The following is a 25298-nucleotide window of genomic DNA, read 5'->3' on the forward strand; positions in this document are numbered from 1 at the left end:
TAATTATATACACACACACACACACATACATATATGTGAATATACACATATATATGTATATATATTATCTTTATTCCACTTAGGTTGAGAAAATATATGTTTTGTTGTTTGCAAGGACTGACCTCTAGTACTTAGAGGAATTTTTGAACATGGCTGTTGCAATCCATTTCACCTTTAATCCTATTTTGAAGCTGTAAGAAATTCACAATATATCATCTGTACAAACAAGTACAGGGAAAATACCACCTTAGCAAGAGCTGCAGACTTCTTTGCAATGGTAACAATTAATGAGAGTAAAATGAACCCAATCTGTCTTTTATACAGTGTTGAACTTGCAAAACTGAAAGTCAAAGAGGAAGTAAATATTTCTAAAGTGAGCCTCTTTCATTTGAGACTAAAGATACATACTGTTGAATTCCCACAACGGCACTTCTAAAGAGTTAGTTAGAACCACATTATTGCAAAATTTATGATGTTACTGACAACCATAAATTACAGTAATCATTCTCTTTTGTATTAGTTAAAATAAGAGGCTCAAAGTATGAGTCAGGTACACTTTTCAAACAGGCACAAATCATGCCTTTAGATGGTGACCTCTGAAACTTACATTTATAGGTATACAATTAGCCACTTGCATTCAGAAGTATGTGATTTGTGCTTCCATACAGATGGATTCCCTGTCTTCTTTATTTAATAAAATATTGATGTTTGCAGGGTAATACAGTCATGCAATTTACAATAGATGGGCAACACATCATTGGAAGTCATCAGACTACTGCACAAATAATTACTCCAGACCACCACAACAGGAAGAAAATGTTCTGTTTCATTCCTTATTTTCCCTTAAAAATGAAAAAGAACAAACATAGTTTCCAGTAATGGCAAAATATTTGGAGTCTAGGTCTTGCCCTGCATCCTGGAGATCCCCTGTCACTTCAACTGCCTTCCAGACCAGCAGGTCCTGGAATAGTTCCTGGAATCGTAGTATTGTAAAATGCAGGTGAACCCAATGGGAAGAATGATGATGTCTGACTCAGTTCAGAAGGCTGAATGATTTCTTCATTATACCTATGCTATAATACATTAATATACTATATAAAGGAAGATACTAAAACTACATGCTACTTTCTCTAACTTCTAACAACTCGTGACCCTGTTCTCCAGAGTCCAGACACAGGTGGATCCGATTGGCCACCAGACTCAAACAATCCTCACCAGAATCTAATCGAGCAATCACCCCAGGTAAACAATTCTCCAAGCACATTCCACATAGGAAAAACAAGGAGCAGAAATAGAAATTGTTTTCTCTTTCTTTCTCTCTGTGCACCTCTATGAAAAACCCTGAGAGAGATAGAGAAATGTGCTGCCACATAGTAGCACGTTACATATGTGGTATTCAAACAACATATAGAGGCAACATAAGATTTTTGTTTTCTTTTGGAAATTAACAGATTTCTTTCTTTCTTCCCTTATTTGCTACATGCTGAATTAATGGTAAATGAGAAATAAGAAATAAGAACATAAGGTCTGACACCAGTTTCACTTATAAGAGATTAACAGCCTGGATGGATAACATCAAAGCACCAATTTTCTTCTAGTAGTTCAGCTCATTTTTGTTAACTGAGTTATTCATCCAGTATGTTCAAAGTCCATTTAAAAATACAGTCCTTAAAATAAAATTAGCACATGCTTCAGCAGGGAGCAGCCAGCCCTTGTCAGTCCCTGTCATAGCAGAGAATATCTGAAGTTAGCATTCAGCCATGGAAAAGCTTGTGAAGAAAAGGGAAAAACACATAAGAATCCAGAAAAAAACAGGACAAAGAAGTTAAGGGGGAAAAAAAGTGATCATCTCACTGCTCTTAAACCAGCTTATTTCTTCTACTGCAGTTTTTTACCTAAAACGCAAGAAAGGAAGATGACTTGGAACACATATGGTAGGATATTCAGAGATGGTCATTGCTTCTGTTTAGTGTGACTTACACAGGGACAGAGTATTAACAGCTTTTGAAAATGAGAGACTTAACATTTAAAAATCAATACAAGTGTGAAATCAGAACACGTAAAGGAGGAACCTATTAAAAAAATCCATTAAAGAATATCAGTGATGATGTACTTGTCATTCTGCCTCCATATATTTTTAGTCCATGTTCTCCTGCAAGTCCCTTGTACCCAGCTTTACCCTAGTTAGTTGGAAAAAATGCAATTAAAATCTGACAAAAAGTTCTTCTGATAAAATGCAAGTTTCTCAAGAAATTATGACCGTATCTTCCCCCTGAAACACAAGGATATGGAATTTAAAAAATTAGTCTTAGATTTGTGTAAAAAACTCAAATGAAATTTGCACAGTGACCAGTCAATAATTTTTAACTGGAGAAGAGGAAAATGAGATACAGCTGTTACTTTACTGCAGCATCATAAGATAACAAAAGACTTGTAACATCTTGTTTCACAGAACTGAAAGTACTCTTCCTTTTAATCTGCCACAACTATCCTGTTGACTGGTGTGTTTTCTCCAAGTAATACTGTCTATGGCAGAAGTGGGCTGCTTCCAAGGTGTGATTTATCTACTTGTTTACTGAAGCACACACTGATTTCCCATGAGAACAGTGAATAGCTGTCAGTTCAATTTATTTAACAAAATTTCTAATTGCTCCTAATTGCTGTCTAAGCACAAATCTTGGAGGAAATATTAACAGGCAATTTCTGTGCACAGAACATTGAAAATGCCCAGTGATATTAACAAGAACAAGCATCTGGCAGATTTTCTGCATCTATGGGGGAATGTATATCAGTCAGTAAACTGTGGGAACATGAAGTACTTCTTATTAATTTTTAGTTCACCTACAAATGACAACTTACCAGAAAGCTTTGGGTCAGAGATCTGCCCAGAGTGTCACCAAACCATGGTGTTCAGCAGAGCGAGCCTGCTTTTCTGTGGTGATAGCTCTGCATCCACAGAGAGTACAGATGTTAAGAAGCCTTATTGTTTGAAGCCTAAAGTGTAGTACCAATTTCACAGATCAGTCCTATTTATGCAATGTTCATTGTTTTGAGAATTGATTGGGGTTTCATACTTCACATTCAGCTGTCCCAGACTGAGAACCAAGATGTATTCCATTTCCCATCTGTATGGCAGTTGTCTTCTGTTGAGTGAGCAGTTTTCCTTGTCTCTTTCACAACCAATTCTCCCTCTGGGGAGACATCTGCTGATAATGGGCTATAGAATGTCACTGCGTGACTGATAAGAACTATAACATCCCATTGTGAGATGCTCTGCCCAGAGGGAGGAGCCAAGCATTCCTAACTGGATATCATCTGGGTTTTGGGGACATCAGAGGCAGCCTTTCCACTGGTTCCCAAGAGGAACAGCTGGGGTTTTCCACTGGACCTTCAGAGGAAGACTACACCCTTTTACAGGATCACTGCTCCGACAGAACCTCATCTGCCACTCCAGGAGGACTGCAGCCATTCCAATTTGGACCTACCAACACACTGGCCAAAAGGGTGTCAGGTTGTATTCTGACTCTGTCAGTGATTTTTCTTTTGTATTATTGCATGTATTTTGTTTGTTTTCCTTTTTCCTAACAAATTGTAATTCTGACTTGGAGTCTCTCACTGGTTTTATTTTCAAACCAGAACATCAGCCTAAAAAAGATTCCGTCTTTTGTCTGGCTACATTATTCCATCAGATTGTGAAAATCAGTTTATTTACTCTGCTTTTTAATTAAGTACTAAACCACAATTATACAGAATATTTGAGAATGCCATGAAGGTTGCAGGAAGTGTGAGCATGATCAACAAAAAGGTAAATACACATGTACAAAAATTCCAACTGTTCTTGAATGCAAGTCCTTCTAAAATCCCCTGTGCCACAGCACTTGGAACAAGAGACACATACAGAAAGGAGACCAAAGAGCAATGGTAGAAAACCTTTTTAGGAAGGGTCTTTACTAATGAAATAACTAGAATTCCTATGAACTAAAATTATGATAATTATTAGATTAATAGCATCAATTCATACTTGATAGCTTCTGCATGACCAAATCTGTGACCTTTCATCTTGTTTTCTGTCTTAGCTTACTGTAAGAAAAATTATTGTTATAAAAACATTCAGACTTCAGTCTTCAGGTGGTTACACATCCAGTACCTTGTAATTAAACAACATAGCATGCTTTCAGTATATTCATTACTGGAAGACTCTTACTTCCTGGTTTTTCTGTCCTTTTTGACCCTAAAAATCAACATGTACAAAAAAGTTCAGTTAACACTCACAAATCATTAATGCTGGAGTTCTTTCCACTTGTGAATATTAAAAATGTTTACCTGAGGTCCTTGGAATCCTTGTTTTCATTGTAAGCCATTGTAACCAGGCTGTTTTGTTGATTGATCTGATTCCAAATGACAACAAATCTTTGTCTTGTTAAGGCTTTTTTGTGTGACCTAACAGACAGTAATATGTTGGGATTCATTGTGTTGAAAAGGTTTAACTTTTTCTTTACATTTTCCTCCTATTTGTAATATACTTCCTTGCATTTACAGATGTCAATGAAGATTCCAGAGGATCTATCTATTCAGTCTGATTTCAGCATTGAACACTGCAGACACAGAAAGAACTAGCAATCCACACAGCAAAAACAATTCAAAAACAGTACTCCTGAAATGATGCAGTGGTAATGTTCTTGAAATAAAATCTTGCGTATGGACACTAAAAAATCATTTAATACTGTAGTCACCAGGAAAGACTTGTTAAGCACTAGGCCTGGTGGTGGAAGCTGACACAAATAAATAAAAAAAGAAATTTTACATATCTAACAATACTTACATGCAAGCTATAAATACCTAAAACTTGCAGTTTTATCTGTGCAATATTTGGAACACATATAGCTCTGTGTATCCTTCAGCACCTCTATGAGGACAGAAAGGGTAAGAAAGTTTTATCTGGAAGTGAGGAACCAAGTAGTTATTTTAGAGCATTGCACATGTGTTAAAAACCACCTTCTGATAAAGTCTACTACAACAATCTTATCTGTTTGTTCCCATGTCCTACACTGGCCTCTTCTACTGAATGTATACCCTATTTTCAAAACTACCCACTGGCTATTCATCAGTAGTTTGCTCTTTTTCAGAAGAGCAAAAAGTATTTTATGTCCTATTATATCTCTTCTGATAGAAATTCTAACAAAAAGAAGTGCCAATAACTTTTTGGAACAAAGTTGTGCCTTGTGCTTGAGAGTTTATTAAAGACATTTCTCACAGGGACAGTTTCATGAAATAGCCATAGTATTGTCCTTAAATCCAAACCCTGACCAATAAAAGATGACTAAGTGTTGCTGATATCCAAAGTCACCCTTTTCTCCTTTCTTTCCAGGAACCCCAAGAGATCTCTTAGAGACAAAATATGGTATATTATTTCATTTTTACCACTCAGCAACTTTGAGATCAAGAAGGCAAAAGAAAGGAAATAATGTATCTCTTTTCCTCTAATTCCATCACTCCCATCTTCCCCATTATTCCTGAAATAATAAAAATGTGCATGAATTTTTCACATAAACAACCAATCAACCAAACAGAAAAAAAGGAAGAAAAAAACCCTAAACACAGGAATTAATCCTTGCAGTTAGATTTCCCATGTGTTTCCTAGACAAAACCACAAACTGGGCAGTGCAGCAGATACCTGCACACAGCTTTAAAAAAAGTAACATTGACATAATACTCACTGACATCTCTGCAAAACTCTCAAAATCTTCAATTATTGTACGAGATAAGCCTAATGAGTACTGCGTTCACAGATTCAGCTTGTCTAGAGTAATACTGTATCTTTTTCCCATCAAATCCTTCCATCCATGAAAAGAAAAATGATGGCAAAAGTTAGAAAAACATGTAATAAAAACATTGAAGAATTATTCTAAATCACAATTAAACAGGATTTTCAGAATTTTTGTTTAATCTTTAGACCTCTTCTACCTGGATATCCCATGTAATTTTGTCTTCCTTTTAGTCTTGGTGGTTCTCTCTGAGCATCCTCTCTGAGGAGCTTGAAAAGAATGGCCAGAGTCAGAAAGCTAAAGAAGCTGGTTTTTAACCATGCATGTGCACCAGGAAGAGCCAGGTCTATAAAAGTCCAGATGCATCCTGATTTTTTTCTCTAATTTGAAAGTGGAAAACACTTAACTAGCCAACTATTAATCAAACAGTAATGATTTTAAAAAATGTGTTTTGAAGTTATTATGAATTCATGTTTGTGAATTCAGGAAGGCTGGGTATCTTATATTGCTACACCACTATTTTCCAAAAAAAGTTTTCATCTTCTTTTTCAAGTAATATGTAATGAAAATCTTTTTACAGAATATTGACTGGTCATTTTAGTTCCACTAATTTTAGTTGGAGCAAGTCTGTGCTCTGATATTTGATTTATGTGAACTTATTTTAGTTGAGAAGACTCCATTTCTATGAGTTTACTGATGACAGAATACTTGCTGCAAGAAAACATTTATTTTGCAGGATTATTAGTATACTATTTACTAAAGATATGTGTATAAAAACACATATATGTGTATTCAAGTCATTAGGAAACAATTGTCAGTGCAAACCACTCCAATGCAATATTTCTGAACATAAAGCTGAGGTTTTAAAACCTCAGCAAGGCTACAGCCAAGCACCTAACTTCCTCATGGTCTCAGGCTCTGCTGATCCAAGGACTCTGCAGATCCTCCACCACTCCATTTCAGATACTGGGGGTAATGTAGGCACAGCTGAGATAGGGAGGCAGAATAAGAACAGGGATAAGATAATTGCAACATGGTCTTCAGCTACAAGAACATCTTATTTTCTGCAAGTGCTGGCAGTTCTGACTTTCAACTTCAATTTTAGTAATTATAGAGTTGGCTCTTGATGTCCCTTCAGACATGCCCTTTCTTGGGTCTGTGGCTGCTAGCACTGCCTTGTCTTGGGAATTCTGTGGCAACTCAGATTTCTTGCCAAAGAAAGTGAAAAGATAAGATAATTTCAGAACTTAAAGCTGTGGATTAAATTAGATGAGAAAACTAATTAAAGAAGGGGAATTATATTGTATTCCCGCCTTAGATCTCACTAGAGAACATTGTCCTTCACATCTCTATTACAGTAAACCCTTGACCTCCCTTGCTGTACATTGCAGTTAATTGGTTTTTCCTGTGTTGTCAGCTATTTCTACAGGTAAGCAATAAATATCTGGAAAGGTGTAATACACATCTTCCTTCAAAAAAGTGCTTTAATTTGAAGAAGGCATCAAGCAGTCCCTGGTTTTCAGAGTCAAATACCATATTTCTCAGATGAAACTTGTATGATCTTCTGATCTTCTATTAGAGCTAAGGCTTTTTTTTTTTTTTTTTTTTTTTTTTTTTTTTTCCCAAAAAGCGGGAATGGGATTTGGAAGTAAAAAGATTTTTCCTAAGATCTTAAAAACTGCTGACAGACATCCCTGGAACATGTAGTATACACTCACCCAGAAAGAAAGCAATCTTGGCAGAAAAGGGTCGTGCAAAATGCTTCTCTACACTATTTGACTCAGGAAACAGTGGATGTACATGGAAAAGATGTCTGTTGTCCAGAAGGTGCATTCAGGTTTGATGTGACTATGCCAGCTGCCTCTGAAGTCATTGGGATCTTTTTTGTCCTTCCTGTGAGAGACACAGTCATGTACACCTGCTAACAAGCTGTCCTGTACAATTGTTGGAGAGCAGCACTGCTATGAGGCTGCCAAAAAACTTGCCCCAGAGGTTCAGAGACTGTTTGGACACTTCATTCTCCCTTCTTTCATCTCCTGAGAAAGGTCAGGTCCCAAGACCAGAAGACATACCATGCAGGAAAGAGCACAAAGAGTACCCTGTGAAGGTAAAACAGTCAGGGAACATTGACCTTGACAAAGCAAAGGTGATACCAATGAGCAGAACGTATCACCTAGATGAACTTGCATCTGCAGAGAAACCTCCTTTGACCAAGGACCCCAGAGTGGTGTTACTCTGTCAAACCAGTTTATCAGCTCTTGAAAACTCTTGGATTTGTCATTGATGGACAGCCTGATACAACATTTAAAATACCTTCAGGCACTTGGACAGTTCCTTAAACTGACAGGCCTGACAGAGATCTGGACTATGACTATCTAGTCATGACATTATCAGCTTTTACAAAACTCTATCAAAGACTGCTACCAGATTTCCATAGTAACTCAAGATTTGCTCAGAGATTTGTCCTAGTTCAGGGGAAGAGGTGAGACAGGCAAGAATGGCTGATGACAACTATAACATAAACCATCTACAGAAGTGTAGTTTTATGTAGGGCTTTCAAAAGGGCACAGAGAATCATTTGGTCTAGAAACAGACCAAAAAATTTTGAACATCTAGAAAGTTGGTCTCTTGGGGAGAAGAGTCCATAATGGAGCAGATTTGCTGGCAGGACAGGTGACTCTGTAGGGGTCCTATGCTGGAGCAGTCTCTTCCCCAAAGGACTGCACTCTGTGGGAGGGACCCCACACCAGAGCAAGGAAAGAGAATGAAGAGTGTCTTGGTGGTCACCTGGTATCCAGACATGGTCAACCCATGATCTGCAGGGGTGGAGAATGTACTGGTGATTGTTGGCTGGGGTAAAGCAGATTTTCTTCACAATATCTGGTATAGAGGTTTGTTTTGTGTTTGTGATGAAAACAGTTTTGATAATTCAGGGATGTTTTCGTTATTGCAGAGCAGTGCTTGCACAGAGTCAATGCCTCCCCCCGCTGTGCCATCAAGAAAGCTGGAGGGGCACGACAAGTTGGGAGGGGACACAGCTTGAACAGCTGACCCCCACTGATTTAAGCTATATTCTGTTCCACATGGCAACATGCTCAGCATCTAAAGCTGGGGAAGATCAAAATGGGAGGTGCTCAGAGTGATGCCATTTATCTTCCCAAGTAACCATTGCACATGAGGTAGCTCTGCTTCCTAAGGATCACTGAGCTGCCTGCCCATGGGAAGTGGTGAATGAATTCCTCATTTCACTTTCCTTGCGTGCATGGCTTTTGCTTTAGCTATTAAACTTCCTTTGTCCCAGTCCTTGAGTTTTCTCCCTTTTACATTCCCAATTCTCTTCTTTGGCTGTGTGGGGCTTAGTTGCCGGCTAGGGTTAAACCACGGCAATCATTTCTAGCTGCTGAGACTAGTGTAAAATGGGTTTGTCTTCGCCTGAGGTAGGAATAACCCAGACAGTTTTCCTCAGCACATTTTTATTTGCACTACAGGAATTCTATCCCCTTCTATAGTATGTAAATTTTTGACTGGTCAAGGCCAGTCTGATTGGCAGGTTCCCTAATGCTCGCTAACCAGGTGGCCTTCACTAAATGCTAAATGCGAGTATTTGAAGATCCCACCACCCACTGCTCTCAGTTTAGTCTTTAACAGTCCTTTACACTGTTTGATTTTTCCAGAGGATGGTGCATGATTGGGAATGTGATACACCCACTCAAATGCCATGTTCTTTGGCCCAAATGTCTACGAGATTGTTTAGGAAATGAGTTCCAATGATTCATTTCCTTCTGGTGTACTGTGTCCCATAAGCCTTGCTTTTCAAGGCCCAGGATGGGCAGTGGTATGGAGCACAGGGTATGTTTCCAGCCATCTGGTGGTTGCTGCCACTATTTTAAGCACATGGCTTTTGCCATCACAGGTTTGCAGGAGTGTGATATAGTCAATCTGACAGACATCCTCATACTTACATTTCAGTCATTGTCCTCTGTACCAAAGAGGTTTCGACAGCCTGGCTTGCTTAATTGCAGTGCATTTTTCACATCCATGGATAATGTCTATGACTAAGTCCACTCCTCAGTCATGAGCCCACCTATATGCTGCATTTCTTCCTTGATGTCACGAGGTGTCATGGACCCATTGAGATAGAAATAATTCACGTTTACATTGCCAATCCAAATCCACCTGAGCCACTTCAGTCTTGGCAGCCGCTGGTTATTCTGATGTACTTCAGTGCCTGACTCTTGCATAACATGAGCATCTACATGACATACCTGCACAGTCAGATTCTCCACAGAGACAGCAATATTTTACCACAATGTGGCAGCCCTGATGGGCTTAGCCCTATGGTGCCAGTTATCCTGCTTCCATTGCTGCAGCCAAGCCCACAGGGCACTTGCTAGCATCCAGAAATCATTATAAAGTGTTGACTACTTTTCATATTCAACAGCATCTAAAGCCAGCTTGATGGCTTTGACCTCTGCAAATTGACTCGATTCACCTTCTCCTTTAGTAGTTTCTGTGGCTTGTAGTAGGGGACTCCATACAGTGGCTTTCCATATCTGATGCCTTCCCACATGATGGCAGGATCCAGCAGTAAACAAGGCATATTGCTTCTTGCATTCTGCTGATTTATTATATAGTGGGGCATTATCAGCATATACTACCTCCTCCTCAGGTGACATTCCAAAATCTTTGCCTTCTGGCCAGCTCATGATCACTTCCAAGATTCCTGAATGACTGGGGTTTCTTATTTGAACTCATTATGTGATCAGTGTGAGCCACTTACTCTATGTAGCATTAGTTGCATGATGTGCAGAGGAATATCCTATCCAACATGAGTAATCAGGATGCCAGGAGAAGCACCTAAAAAACTAGCTCTCATGTGCAGGTCTCTTCACTCTATTTTGTCTTACGGCAAAACTGGCTTTCAAAAGATTTTGACTATTTTCTTCCCTTTCTCCAAAACTTTTTTTGCTATATTGCCCTACACTATGGTATTGTCAATGTACTGTAGGTGCTCTGGAGCTTCACCCTGTTCCAGTGCAGTCTGGATCAGTCCGTGGCAGTAGGGCTTTGTTACTACCCCTGGGGGAGTTGATTTCAGGTGTACAATGATCTCTCTAAGTGGAAGCAAAGTGTGACCCGCACTCTGCCAGCAAAGGGGCTGAGAAAAAGGCACTGGCAGTGTCAGCTGTGGCACAGCACTTGGCTGCCTTTGACTGCAGTTCATATGGAAGTTCAGCATATCTGGTCCAGTGGCACTGATCAGTGGCACCAGAATTACTTCATTCATAAAATTCCCTGCTGATTTCTTCTACAAGTAGACAACAACTTCTTTCCATAGAGTCAGTAGTACAACCAGCCCTTCCATTCTGCTAGGAAGGGCTCACTGTTGTGCATGTGATTCCTCTGAATAAGAGCAAAGCCTATGTTTTCAAAGGGAAATTTAAAATTTTATTTAAGGAAAACTGGCACATATTGTTTTATATCCAGTGGCATCCATTTTCATGTATGGAATATATGTAATTATTTCACTTTATTTCTTTAGTAAGAAGCATTTTCTGCATCATTTTTACAGCTTTTTTTCCAGTTTAATCTTCTTTCTTTTATTTTCAAGGGAGCATATAGAAAGATGCTGCTAGATCTATTCTTGTATCTTGTAAGTGAATCCAGAGAAGAACAAAATGTAAGTACAGCCACCTCTGCAGAACAGCCTATGGTGACAAAGTTAAATGCACCCTGGTTTCTACAGCCATAAAATGGGCAACAACAGAATTTGGGTAAGTCATCAGAGTACGAAAGCTCAGCTAAGTCCTACCCTTCCGCAGGGCATTGCATTTACTGTCTTCAATCAGATGTCCTCAGGATTTTTTCTTTCACTCAAAAGCAACCATGAAAATCTAATGTTCTAAAATAAAAGCACTTGCCTAACATCTGGTAACAAGAACAGGGGACCAATACTTATTTACCAGTGGGAAGCCAGAACACAAGAATATGCTTACACCTGCTTCAAGAACTAACAGCAGAAGTAAATAATTTGAGAATGATTGATTTTATTCCCATGTTGGATTATTCATTAAAAAAAAGAAAAAAAAGCTAAGAATGATGCTATGGTAATAAATCCTTTAAATTCTTTAAGTGAATTAAGTTCTACAAATTCTGTCATTTGATATCTAAATGCTTTCTGGTATTTTCTATAAGCAGGATAAATGTAAACAAACACATCAAAACATTTTGATGTCAGTGTCTTGTATCTGATATTATTTCATGTAAATCTCTGAGGCACTGCTTTGTTTTATGCAGTATATTCAGAAAGTGCACATTTTGGTATTTATGGAAGAAAGCCAGGTTTCAATACTTTTATGCCTTTTAAACAGTTCACCCTTAGCTAACAAGAGTTTCTCAATACTCAACATGTTAGATCACTGGAGAAATAGCCTAAGTTTTATTTTCACAATTACGTTACCAGATAATAACTTTATAAACAAGTATTTCTTTCAACTGAAATATGGGAGCCGAGTGGGTATGTAAAGCTTCTTTGAATGCCTTTTCCACATCAACCTGATAGTCTAACTGAAGAGTTAAAGTAATTTAAGTGTCTCTGCACTAGGAGGACTCTATACACAAGAATCCACATTCTTCTTGTGTTTCAAATCTATTTTTATTGCCTCCACAGCCCCCATACCAGAACTGACCACACCTTTTCTGCTCTTTGTCTTAGTACCACTTCAAAATGTAATTTTGACATTCTCCACTATCTTGAACAAGGTCACATGCATCTGGAAAAGGGAAATAAGAGACGAATTTAATGAAAGAAAAATCCACCATTCTCGGCATTGAAAATTCAGGGAAAAATAGCATTCAGTACAAACTGTCAGACAAAAGGAGTAGCCAGTGTTCAAAGTCTTATACAGATTCACTAAGTATTCATCTATAACTCCATAGCGCCAGTGTGAAAACCCTCTTTTTATGATTGCTTTGCCCAGAATGTCTGAAACTAGATTTTTCATTGCCATAAACGACTGCTAAAAGGTGTTTAGTTTTCTAACATTTTTTTTTTTTTAAGATTGTAAAATAACTATAACTGGTCCATAGAAACTAGTAGAATAAACTCTTTAATAATTCCCCTCTTCTTTATTCCAACTTCTTATACTGGTATCTATCAATAAAATTTCATAAATTAGTATACATAGGTTGTTAAACTATCCATGGTAGTCTCTTAGCCAAATCCAAGACTATTACAGATTTAAATTGCATAAATTAGCAAAGTAGGTGAGAGAAACATACTCAGTAGCAATCTGGTATTTGGTAAGAACAGATCTAATGATTTTTCACCAATGTAAATTCAGAGTTACTCAAAAGAAGACAGAAAGGCAGCTCTAGACTTTGGTGTCAATACAATATTAAAGAGGAAGAACTGTGAAATAAAGAAATATAATGATACAATTTAAAGATTTAAAATTACATAACCTTCTCCTAATCAACTGAAAAACAAAAATCTCAAGCAAGAGATGAGCACAAAGTACATCTCTCAAAAGGCAAGTTCTGGAACTGGGCTACATGTTTTTAAAAGTAAACTGTTGGGTCACTAATTACAATACAGGATTGTGGAATGCAATTAATATAGCTCTCATAAGCGGCTTAGGTAGTTTCTTACTTAAGTGCAGTGACCATGTCTACTTCCTTAAAGGAAATATTTTTTTAGGAAAGTATAAACAGTAACATATCTTCCTGTTACTGATCCTCTCTCATCCTGAATGAAGCTACAATTCCAGAACCATTCTTGAGTGGAGAGGGATGAAAAGCAAAGGGATAACATCTGTAGAAATGAACTACCACACCCAAATCTATGCAGACACCTTTTCATTTATTTTCACATAAATTCTCTCTAATTGTAATTTAAACAATAAATTCACTCAATACTGTTACAAGAACGTTGGCGCCAAATAATCTCATAACCAGCTTCCTATATCTATATCTAACAGCAAAACTGCAATGAAAAATGTATCATTAAGAAGCACAGTTAAAAACATGAAGAATATATATTTTGATACCTCTGCTGATGGATCCTGTTCTTCCTACAGGAACAGACTGTAGCAGAGATATAATTAGTTCCTCCATGTTGAGCTAAATTAGCAGCAGGAGTAACTCACTAATTACTGAGCAACTTGGGGATTTAAAAATGATTGACTATTTTAGCAAGAAGGATTAGAACTTTTTATGATATTATTTTAAAAAGTTATAAATCAAAACTGAATTTATAATGACACGTGTAGTTCAGTCTTTAATGACTATATAGATTTGGACTAAATACTAACATATGATGACTTAAAAGCTTTGGAAAAAAGTAATTGAAAATTATTCATCTTGTAAAAATATTGAGTCCTTCAGAGTTCAGTCTTTTACTGAATTAAAAAAGATTTTCATATTCTAGAATCATACCATAATCATTACAGGCAGCTCTAGTTTCTGCTGTTGTCTCTAAATTTTTCTTGTTCTTCTCCTGAGCTTTTCCACACTCTTGAAGCTTTTCCCTTTTAGCATTTTCCTCTGTGAAATACTCATTCTCCTCATAATCATCTCTCATTTCTGGCACTGTGTATACAGATTCTTTGGTGTTCTCTTTCATACTCTTCATGACTCTACTTTCATTTTTTTCCATGTCTTCTAAAACTTGACTTTCAGCCATTCCAGGGAAAGGTATCCTTCCAAGGAGAGGAGGGGAAAATTATTTAAGCACCAATATGACCTTAGAATATGCATCTGATTAATTCCTTCTGGAAAACATTAAAAAAACTTCTGACCCCAATCCCATTTCTGTTATAACTACTTTGAATGTAACAACTAACCCAAAGGGATAAATCTTACATTCAGAGGTATGCACTCAAAATGTTAAATAGGTGATTTCCAACCTTTCAGTCATGGATGCTTCCTGTTGTATGTCTCCCCGATCTAAGTTTTCACACTCTTCTTGAAGTTCAGGTGAAGGATAACTGTTCATTTCTTCTGTGAGAAAGCACAGGTAGCAGGGGTGAGTTTTAAAGTCCTCAAAAGTAGGGTTAATAAAAACCACTACATGCTTGTTTTTGTGTACTGGAGTTTGCATCTTTCAATAAGTAACACACTATATCCAGTGTGACTGACATTATGCCCAAAAAAATGAAAATTATTATAGAGATCAGAAAGATAACAATTACTCCTGAACCAATTTTTGTACTTTTTCTTGCTCTTTAATACACTATTTATGCTTCTATAGAAACTTTGACATCTCCAAGTATATGATTCTGATGAGGATTTTAAATAAGTAGCAATTTCCTTTTTGATATTCTCGTTTCCACGTCAAAGCATATAAGACCTGCTAATCTGCATTAATGTGTCTTGAAAAGTAAGTCCTCTCTCTGCTCTGTAGAGAGGTTAAGGTCAAATGTGCAAAATATTTATCCTGTACCTGTCCCAAAGCCTAATTAGGCATAAACAGCTCAGTAGATCTGGATTTGCCAATGGTCTGAGGAGTAATGTGGGCCTAAATCAGGAATATGACAGTGTGCTCTTAGCTAAAGCTCTTAGCTTTAGTGAAAGTGGAGTACACAAAGCCACACATTAAATAAAAACTTAAGGGGAAAAGACTACTTTAGAATAGAATGCTGTTCTGTCGTTCCTGGCACTCTTATTAATGTCCAGCATCTGATGTAAACTAATCATGAAAGATTAGCAGCAAAGTTATGACCAGGAACTGAATGATAGCACATATATACTGACTACCTTTTTCTACAAAGTACTCGTCTTTCTTTCCATAAGTGAAGCAAATTGTGCTGTGTGATACTTACGTTGTAGAAGATTTAGGAATGCCCGGCTAAACCTCTGAGCATACACCATCTCCGGTGTGGAAAACCTGCCCAGTGTCAGTGAGTGCTGATCTGTGGGGGAGCTTGACAGCTCCATCAGCTGATTGTCACTCACATCGCTGCCAAGTGCAAGAGTGAATAAGGTGAATCCTTGGCACTTGGCTCCGAGTGAAATCTCTCTCAGCCTTTCTCTGTCCCATGTGCTTGTTTTGCTTCCAACTATTGTAAATATGACCCTGTGTTTTCTTTGTCTGGGGGCTTTAAAGAATACGTTTTCAACTGTCCACTGTAGAGCAGAAGCAATGGCTGATGGCCCTTCCAGCTGGTGAACAGAGTCTTGGATGTGTTTCTTCATCAAATCTTTATTGCTGTATGTGACTAGGTCAAACTCCAAAGCCACAGGTGTTTGGTTTCTGTCAGGCAGGAAGCCTCTGGGAGCCTGCTGCACCAGTGCCACTCTGATGCCTCCATATGATTCGTTTGGCTGTGAGGAAACGACAAACTGATCCACCATGCTGCTCACAAAGTCTTTGGCTCTCTGAAACTCTTCACTGCTAATGCTGCAAGAGCTGTCCATGATGTAAGTTATATCCATATCCATCTGAACCAGGGGAGAAAAAGGCACCTCACAGTTGGTTCTTGGATTGCATTTATCTAGACAGGAAAAGCCAATAGGCAGAGAACTATTTAACAATACAACAAAAGCAATGATTTATAAAAATTTCACACAGTTCTGTCGGTCTGTATTAGGTTTGTATGGCTAGGTTTTGGTAGTGGGGGGCACTACAGGGGTGGCTTCTGTAAAAAGCTGATGGAAGATTCCTCCATGTCCAGCAGAGCCAATGCCAGCTAGCTCCAAGAGAGACATGCTGCTGATCAAGTCAATTAGAAATAGTGGACATGCCTCTGTGATAACATATTTAAAAAGAAAAAAAATGTTATTGTGCAGATTTAATTGTTGCCATAGAAAAGCAGAGTGAAAATATGTCAGAGAAAAAACTATGCAGACACTAAGGTTAGTGGAGAAGGTGGAGAGGAGGGGCTTCAAGTACTGGAGCAGAAATTCCCCTGCAGCCCCTGGTGAAGACCATGGTGAGCTGTGACCCTGCAGCCCATGGAGATCCACAGGGATGCAGAGATGCAATTGCAGCTTGTGGATGAACCCCATGCTAGAGCAGGTGGATGTCTGAGAGAATGCTGTGAACCTGGAGGCCCATGCTGGAGCAGGCTCCTCGCAGGGACCTGCAGACCCATGCAGAGAGAAGCCCAGGCTGGAGCAGGTTTTCCAGCAAGACTTGTGACCCTGTGCCTGAAGAACTGCACCCCATGGAAGAGTGACCCATGCTGCATCAGTTTGGAGAGGATTGTTGCCCATGGGATGAACTCACATTGCACCAGTTTGCAGAGAACCGTTACTCATGGGAAGGACTCCTGTTGAAGAAGTTCATGAAGAACTATCTTCCATGGGAGGGACCCCATGCTCTCCCTGAGCAGTGGTGGAAACAATGTGTGATGAACTGACCATAAACCCCCATTCCCCATCTCCGTGTGCTGCTGGTAGGAAGACGGTAGAGCTTAGAAGGAAGGAGCAGTGGGGGGAAGGTAGTTTTAAGATCTAATTTTACTTTTTGTTATCCTGCTCTGATTTTGTTAGTAAGAAATTCAATTAATATTTCTAATTCAAGTTTGTTCTGCCCATGACAGTATTTGATGAGTGATCTCTCTCTGTCCTTATCTCAACTCATCAACCCTTCATTGTATTTCCTATCCCCTGCCCAGCTGTGGAGGGAGTGTCTGGCATCCAAACAGGGTCAACCCACTACAAAATCTTTTTTTATTTTTCCTAAACTTTGATCTAAAAAAAAGCAAACCAAACAAACAAACAAAAATCCCAACCAAACAAACAACAACCAAACAAAACAAACAAACAAAACAAGAAAACCTCTAATGAATTTGGGGGCTGTGGCAGGACTTCTAACCCCCTTTCTCTCTACCACAGAGAGTTGGTCCTTAAAGAGATAACCTAGGGGCTGAAAGGCCCAGCAAGGAGGTATCTCTTGTTCCAAAAGGGCTCAGACCTCAGCTAATAATCAACATCTTAGTCTGGAGAGCAGATGTAGGAAGAGATAAAAGAAATATTCTTGACTGAAAGGCACTGTTTTACAAACTGTAAAAGACACAGAGTTATCACAGAGGCAGAAGCCTTTTACATACACACCCTGAAACTGTGGGAGACCTCTCCCCACAGCCTGGACGCAGGTTCTGTGGTTACTTCCCTGGGGGTTGAGGGAAAGGGTCTTGATGTGTGTGTGTCCCACCAACAACTGGATGGTAAGATACACTGAACTCTAAGTTACATTATTTCTTCATTAGCTGTAACATTAATAGGTACCTTCTACCTCACGCTGTATACATCTACTAGTTGTTTCTCTTTTTGTTTTTATTCCTGTGTAGTATAAGTCTTATGTCTGTTAGTTTTCTGTCTATTGAATAAATAATTCATTCTATAATAGACAGAATCAGCCATTATTAAAGAACTTGTGAATGAGAATGGGTTTTTGCGGTGCTGGCAACCTCAATAAAGCTATTGCCTGCTGCCTGGGCAAAAGGCAAGGACTTTTCTAAACCCCTACTTCCATTTGTAACAGGAGCTTGTAATATTTTTGTTCTAGTAAGGAACAACAGATGAGTCTTGCTGTAGAAGGTTTTGAGATACCAGGGGAAATTATTCATGCATGAGAGCAGAAGAACATTCATAAGGTAAAATTTCATAGATAACAGTTCCCTGGAGAAATTTTCTTCTGTTGAAATCTGAACATCATAAAGGACACAGAATCAAACTCTATTTTTTCATCTCAGATCATTGTTCAACATTTTGACATATTATCATTTAGTAGCTTCTCCCCCTCTCACAGCATAGAACTTCCAGCAAATGAGCCTGCTTTCCCAAAATCATATTGCTATTTTAAGTGCGTTTCTGTTAAAAAGGAAATGCTAAACACAATAATTCATTTCACATGGGTGAGACAGAAATTATTTAAACAGCTTTTTTGATTTTGAGATTCTATTTCTCACCATCCACTGAAGAGGAAGTTAAAATTGTAACTTCTCAGCAGTGGCATTCTGTAACCAGAAAATGATCTGTCACAGAGGACAAGAAGGCCCAGTTGCAGAAGGGTTCAACTGGCTGGAATGTCAGAGATAGAAAAAGAAGTAAAGTTTCCTCTGTAAAGGAGTGAAGTTTCTCTTGGAAATTATAAGAAACAGCCACAGCACTGTCTTGTAGCCATCCTGGAATGGGAACACTCAGATATCCCTATTGGCTGCAGAGCTGGGCTGAGTTGCTCCATGCAACCAACCATACAGTTCTTAATACATCTCTGCAAACTCCTTGTAGAACCATTTATGGTAGTAGGAGTCTGACCAGTGCATTGTTCATTAATATTTCTCTTTTATATTTAAACACAGATGTGTTTAAGGTGTACCATAAAAATTCCCCACTACTACATTGCAAAAAAAAGCTATAGAATTTGTTATTGAAATGGTAAATAGACCAACACCACAGATGAAATCTGTAAAATGCCTTACCAAAGCACAGTGTACAATATGTGATGCCCTCCAAATTTTCATCTTGTTGTCTTTCCCAAACAAATAACTGAAATCTTCTTGTGTCATCAATCTGTGTTTTAAAGCAGACACAAAAGCAACATTAAGAAGACAGGCAAAATATATGAAGACTCTCTCTTTTTTCTTTTTTTTTCTGCCAAAGAAGGATTATCACTTTTTTCTTTTCTTAATAGGGTGCTATTTTTCTACAGAGAAAAGGGCAGGATATCTCAGCTTTTTCTGGGACAAAGAGTGAAGATGATTTCTTGGAGGGAAAGTTCTATGTGTTTCCTGAGGTCATCTGAAGAAAGACAGTCTTTCACAGTGGAAGAATGACCACAGAAATGCTTGAGGAACTCTGAAGATGCTCCAACATTCTACAGTTTCACTGACCACCACCGTATCCACATGTGATTCAATGGAAAAGCATTTCCTTGTGGACTAAGATAAAAATGACTCTAAAATATCACAGAATTACAGGAAATGAACATATATGAATACGCTATAATGATAAGCAAAGAAATAATTACTTCTTTGCATTAAACTTTGTCTTCATGTATTATAGACTGCACAATTAATTTCTAATTAACATCTATAAAGAATGTTACAGATCGAACTCTTCAAAGGAATTAGAATTGGCAATGACTGTATGTGGCCTCTAAACTGAAGTGCCTAAAGCAAAGTAAAGCCAGTAAGTATCTGTGGCTACAGACCTATAGGATCATAAAGATTTACACCATCTCTCAACTGCAAGGGCAGAAGTCCATCTGAAAGGAAAAGGGAAGTAGTACACCTCCCCAGCATTTACTTGGGGCGGTGGTGAGGTTGGTTGCCTTGCCATCATTGTAAACTTAAAGGAGTGCTGGGCAGTGAATTTTTACGCTTCCCACTGCTAAGCAGCTCTTTTAAACTCTTCTACTCTCAAGACTCATTTATGTACAGTCACCAGATGTCTTCACATGCATTCAGAGTTGTAATCTGTTTATACTAAGTAAAGGAAATACTGATTCTTGCTCATGTTTATCCTGTGGAACAACTCAGGCAATAAACATAAGTTTCCTTCTCATAGGTCAGCAGAAATTTTTCATTCTGCTAAATTATCATTTAGCCAGAAAAATACATGAATCAACTCATAAATATGAGGCTGCATGAGAATAAATATAGTATAACTAATAGAGGACTGACTTGGATGTTGCTAGATCAGAACTCAGACTCCAAGTTTTGCACTTTTTATCATGTACAAGTGAACATATTTCTTTTTAGAAGGACAATTTTGAGGAAACAGCAGCTGGAACAAATTTTATTTCAAAAAAGTTAAAACTGAGCACAGATGATATTAAAACAAATTGAAACGACAGAGAACATGCAATCTATATTATGAAACCTTAAATAAATATGGAATTGTTTTCCTTTTGTACCTTGCAAAATGGACTGCTTATTTTTGCTTACTATCTTTTAGATGAAGTCATATTTTAAAACAAAATTTCATAATTTTCTCCTGTACAAATGGCAATAAAGATATCAAAAGGGGCTTGCTAATACAATGTTTTTTTTTAAAACAACAAACATGCTTGAAGCCTTCTACTAATTTTTCTAGAAACTAGGGCCAGAGTTTGTTAGTTAAATTTTTATTACTTGTCACAACTTCAGTAGTATAACAGCATAGGTAAATAAGTGAAATTAACAGAACATTATAGAAATTCTCTGATTTTCCCTAAAAGTACAAGACATTAATAATTCATGTTCATTAAATAATTCATGTTCAGAAAAAGGTCAGATGGTCAAGTGAATCACTGTTTCTTTATTAAAATAGTAACCTTTAATGTACCCCTTTCTAATAAGAGATTGGACAGTTCCTGTAGAACTTTGGCTTGAGAACAGGATTCCCTCAAACCCTAGCAGATACTCAGTAAGTGGGTGGCTGACTCAGTTTCCAATAGGCTGTCTACTTACAGAGAAGGCACGTCTGACATTTGGCACTTCACTGAAGGCAATAACCACTGGACTGATATCCAAGGCACTCAACTCAAGCACAGCTGTGCTGATGGCAACATCATCCTGCGATGGACCACTGGCAAAAAATAGGGCAACTTTTCTTGTGAGGATGCCCTGACGAACACGTTTGAAGACATTTCTTGCAACAAATCTCATGGCCGCTCCAATATTTCGTTTTCCACTGGATCTCTCTAGCGGGATTCTCTGGACTGCTTGTAGCAGCAAGTTGTTCTTTTGGAATTCAGAGAATCGGATGAGGTAGTGCATGTTGGTATTGAAAGAAACAACAGAGACACGAGCGCCTGTTGGGCAATTGCTTTCACTGATCTTAATGGTCTTCAGTAATAACATAACAATGTTCCTCATTCTTTCAAATGCAGCTGGTGTAACATCATCAGACATATCCAAGGCAAAAACCACTTCAGTTGGATAAGCTGGGCATGTATCTGTATATCAAAGCAGGAAAGTTATGTGAGAACCTTTCCACAACTCAAACATTGTTAGTTTCTTCTTCAAATCTATAAAAGAATGGATATTCAGAGACCAGATGGGCTTACCTGATGAGCATGCTGGAAGGAAGAGAGGAAGAGTAATTACATTATTTTGGACTCATATGCATTAAAATAGTGACTTATTCACTAGCTTTCAATGAAGACCCTGGCCAAAGTTCAGACAACTGACAGAGTCTGTCAGTGCAAGACCACATTCCTCTTTTACAATCAAATAGTCAAAATAGTGCAATTTTACTGCACTATTTTTTAGCGCAGTAATTTATTTTTACTGCATTTTTTATTTTTAATTTTATAAGAATTTAAAAAATTATCCTGGGTTCTGCTGAGCACACATATCTGAGAATGAACACACCTATTCTGGCCGACAGCTGATACACAAATACTGTCTTTTCTCAGAGAGCTCCCCAGAGGGTGTTGGCACAGTGCCAAAGATTTGTTTAATCTTTAATGAGGAAAGATATTTGTTATAATTTTTTTTAATAAACAGTTAGGAAAAAAGAACAAAAAGCATAAATCTGTCTCATACACCTGTTGAAACCCCCTCACAATTAACAACTACTAGTCAAACTGGACCCAGATACAAACTACCAGTTTATAGGGTTTCCAATGAAGGCTATTCCATTCAGGAAGAGTGACTAGGTGAAATCAGAGGTAAAAGATGTTCCCCACTTACGGCAGTTTTTTCGGGTAAAATTCACAAGTTCACAAGGCTGCAGGTTCAAAATTTAAAAAAAGCAATTAATGGCAAATCCCAGACCACCCCAGACTGGGAATCTTACTCTTGATTTAAGCTGAAGGTTGTATCCCAGTTCCTAAAATAACTTTCATTACAATAAATCCAGAATCACAGAGTCCAGTCCCTTTTCATTACAGATAGTAGAGGGACTCTCTCCCCTTGCTGCAGAAACTAGGCACATTTTTTTAGACATGTACCCTGGGTTGACTGTATGATGCTTTTATCCCCAATTGTCTGCTCTGTTTATGCTGAATAATAAGTTTTACACCTTTAAGACTTGTTCCAGGAGGGAAGGGGCGGGGAGAAGAAGTACTGAGTTTGTTTTCAGAAACGGCACTCACTCCTCCACATTCCTGCTCCTGGACTGTGTTGTCTGTGGACGGACAGACAGCAGGACAGAGCTCTCCTTTGCTTTTAGTTAGTTTTAGCTAGCTGAGACAAAGGATGTTTCTGAGTTTGTCTCTCTTTTGGAGCGGCAAGAAGTTTTATGGTTTAATATTAACATTGTTTAGGTTTTCTTGTTTAATAAACAGTTTTTTCCACTTTTCTCCAAGGAGGCATTTTTTACTGAACCAGTTGGGGGGAGGGGCCGATTGGATCTGCTTCCTAGAAGAACCCTTTAGGGGTTCTCTCCCAAATTTGCCCTGAACCCAGACAAATACAGAGGAAGTGGAAAAAACCTTTATTAATTACATTAATTACATGTTGGTTGTGCTTGCTCTATAGTGGGTTAAAGCAGATCAAGCAAGAGATCATTCATACAGTAACCCAGTCAAGACAGGACCAGATGTGAAGAATGTGCTCTACTCTACAACCAAAAACCATAGTTTGTCCTGGAGCCTTTGGCAGAAGGTGCCTGGTAAGACTTAAAGCCAACCATTAAAATTTTAAAGTCAAAACTACAAAGAGTCTAAAGCCAACTATACTCAAACAGAAAAGAAAATTTTAACAACCTATAAAAAAATCCAAGCCCCCTCAGAGGTGATTAGCACGGAAGCACAGCTCCTCCTAACACCCCAACTACTGGTACTGGGGTGGATGTTCAAAACAAAAGTTCCCTCTACCCACCACGCTGCCAGTGCTACATAGAGCAAGTAGATTACTCTCATCATGCAGCACACCTGGATTCAAAAACTGAATCACCCTAAGATTTTAGAAATAACTACAAACTAGCCTGAAAGTAAAAACTTTAATCTCACTAATGTAAAAGAACAAGAACCAGTGACACAGGCTGAAGAGGCGCCACCATATAACCAACTGCCAATGGAAGAAACACGCTATTCTCTTTTTACTGATAGTTCTTGCCGCATTGTGAGAATGAAATGAAAGTAGAAAGCAACTGTATAGAACCCCACACAGCAAGTTACAGAAACTACTAAAGAAGAAAGTAGATCAAGCCAACTCACTAAACTCAAAACTGTCCAACTAGCCCTAAACATTACAAAAAAAAAGAAGTAGCCAAAGCTCTACCTCTACACTAATTCATAAATAGTAACCAATGCTCTATGGGGATGGCTAGAAAAGTAGAAAAAGACTAATTAACAGCCTAAAAGAAAACAAATTTAAACTGCTAATGAGTAAAAAAACATTAGTACCAAAGTAGAAAAACTACCTATAAAAGTTAATCATGCAAATGCCCATGTCCCCAAAAGCAGAGCCAATGAGGAACACCAAAATAATCAACAAGTAGATCAGACTACAAAAATAAGAGTATCAAAGATAGACTTAAATTAACAACACAAAAAAAAGTTGTTCCTAACACGATAAGCCCATAATACCTCAAACCATCAAAATAACAATAGCACTTTTAAGTAGGCACGAGACTGAAGAGTAGATTGAACCAAACAGTGTTTCTCAAGTTATCCATAACTGTGAAATGTGTGCTGTCATCAAACAGGCCAAGCAACTGAAGCCCCTATAGTATAGTGGGTGGTGGTCCAAGTACAAGTATAGGGAAACCTGACAGATTAACTACATCACACTGCCCCAGACACACCAAAGAAAGCACTACATGCTCACAGTAGTAAAAACCACCACAAAATAGTTAAAAACCCACCCTGTGCCTCATGCTATGGCCGTAACACCATTCTAAGCCTTAAAAAGCAAGTCCTTTAAAAGCATAGTACCCCTAAGAGGATTGAGTCAGACAATGAGACTCATTTCTATAACAACCTTATCAACACCTAAGCTAGGAAACATTGCATTAAGTAAGTATACCATATTCCCTACCATGCACCAGATACAAGCAAATTAAAGAAGCACAATAAACTGTTAAAAACCACATTAAAAACATTAAGTAAGAAATCTTTCAAAAATTAACAGCAGCATCTAACAAAAAACATGTAGTTAGTTAACACCTGAGGCTCTACCAATCAAGTGGGCCCTACCCAATCTAAGCCTTTACATATAGTAAATAAAAACAAAGTCCCAGTAATGCATATCAAAAGTTTGCTAAAGAAAACAGTATAAATCAATTCTGCCTCAAGTACAAACAAACCCATCCGTAAAGTTATCTTTACTCAAAAACCAAGTTACACATAGTAGATAATAAAAAAAAGAAAAACACAATGTGTACCTCAAAGAAATCTAATTGTCAAGTGAAAACTCTGTATAAATATCACTATTTACTAAATGTTACTACTATTGTCTGTGTATAGCTGTATATTAAATATATAATGTATGTGTTTGTAGAGTTAATATATATATATATATACATATATATATATATATTAGCTTAGTAGTAAGCTAACAATATAAAGATAAGAGGTAAAATGTCCTAAACTAACTGTATAATGCTTTTATCTCGTCATCTGTTCTGTTTATGCTGAATAATAAGTTTTACACC

General features: G+C 37.9%; 1 protein-coding gene across 1 annotated transcript in view; it reads right to left on the reverse strand.

Annotated features, from left to right (window-relative positions):
* Positions 1 to 9820: 9820 nt before the first annotated feature.
* Positions 9821 to 25298, reverse strand: part of COL6A6 (collagen type VI alpha 6 chain) — a 35300-nt gene continuing 19822 nt past the window's right edge. The window contains exons 18-25 of the mRNA XM_068186867.1: positions 22391 to 22427; positions 21164 to 21651; positions 19193 to 19283; positions 15587 to 16258; positions 14672 to 14765; positions 14202 to 14464; positions 12455 to 12538; positions 9821 to 11185 (exon numbers count right to left, since the gene is read on the reverse strand). Of these exons, the coding sequence (XP_068042968.1) occupies positions 12477 to 12538; positions 14202 to 14464; positions 14672 to 14765; positions 15587 to 16258; positions 19193 to 19283; positions 21164 to 21651; positions 22391 to 22427 (1707 nt within the window). The 3' untranslated portion in view covers positions 9821 to 11185; positions 12455 to 12476. The remainder of the gene's footprint in view (positions 11186 to 12454; positions 12539 to 14201; positions 14465 to 14671; positions 14766 to 15586; positions 16259 to 19192; positions 19284 to 21163; positions 21652 to 22390; positions 22428 to 25298) is intronic.

The sequence above is a fragment of the Anomalospiza imberbis genome, chromosome 1, assembly GCF_031753505.1.
Source record: "Anomalospiza imberbis isolate Cuckoo-Finch-1a 21T00152 chromosome 1, ASM3175350v1, whole genome shotgun sequence".
NCBI classification, from domain to species: Eukaryota; Metazoa; Chordata; class Aves; order Passeriformes; family Viduidae; genus Anomalospiza; species Anomalospiza imberbis.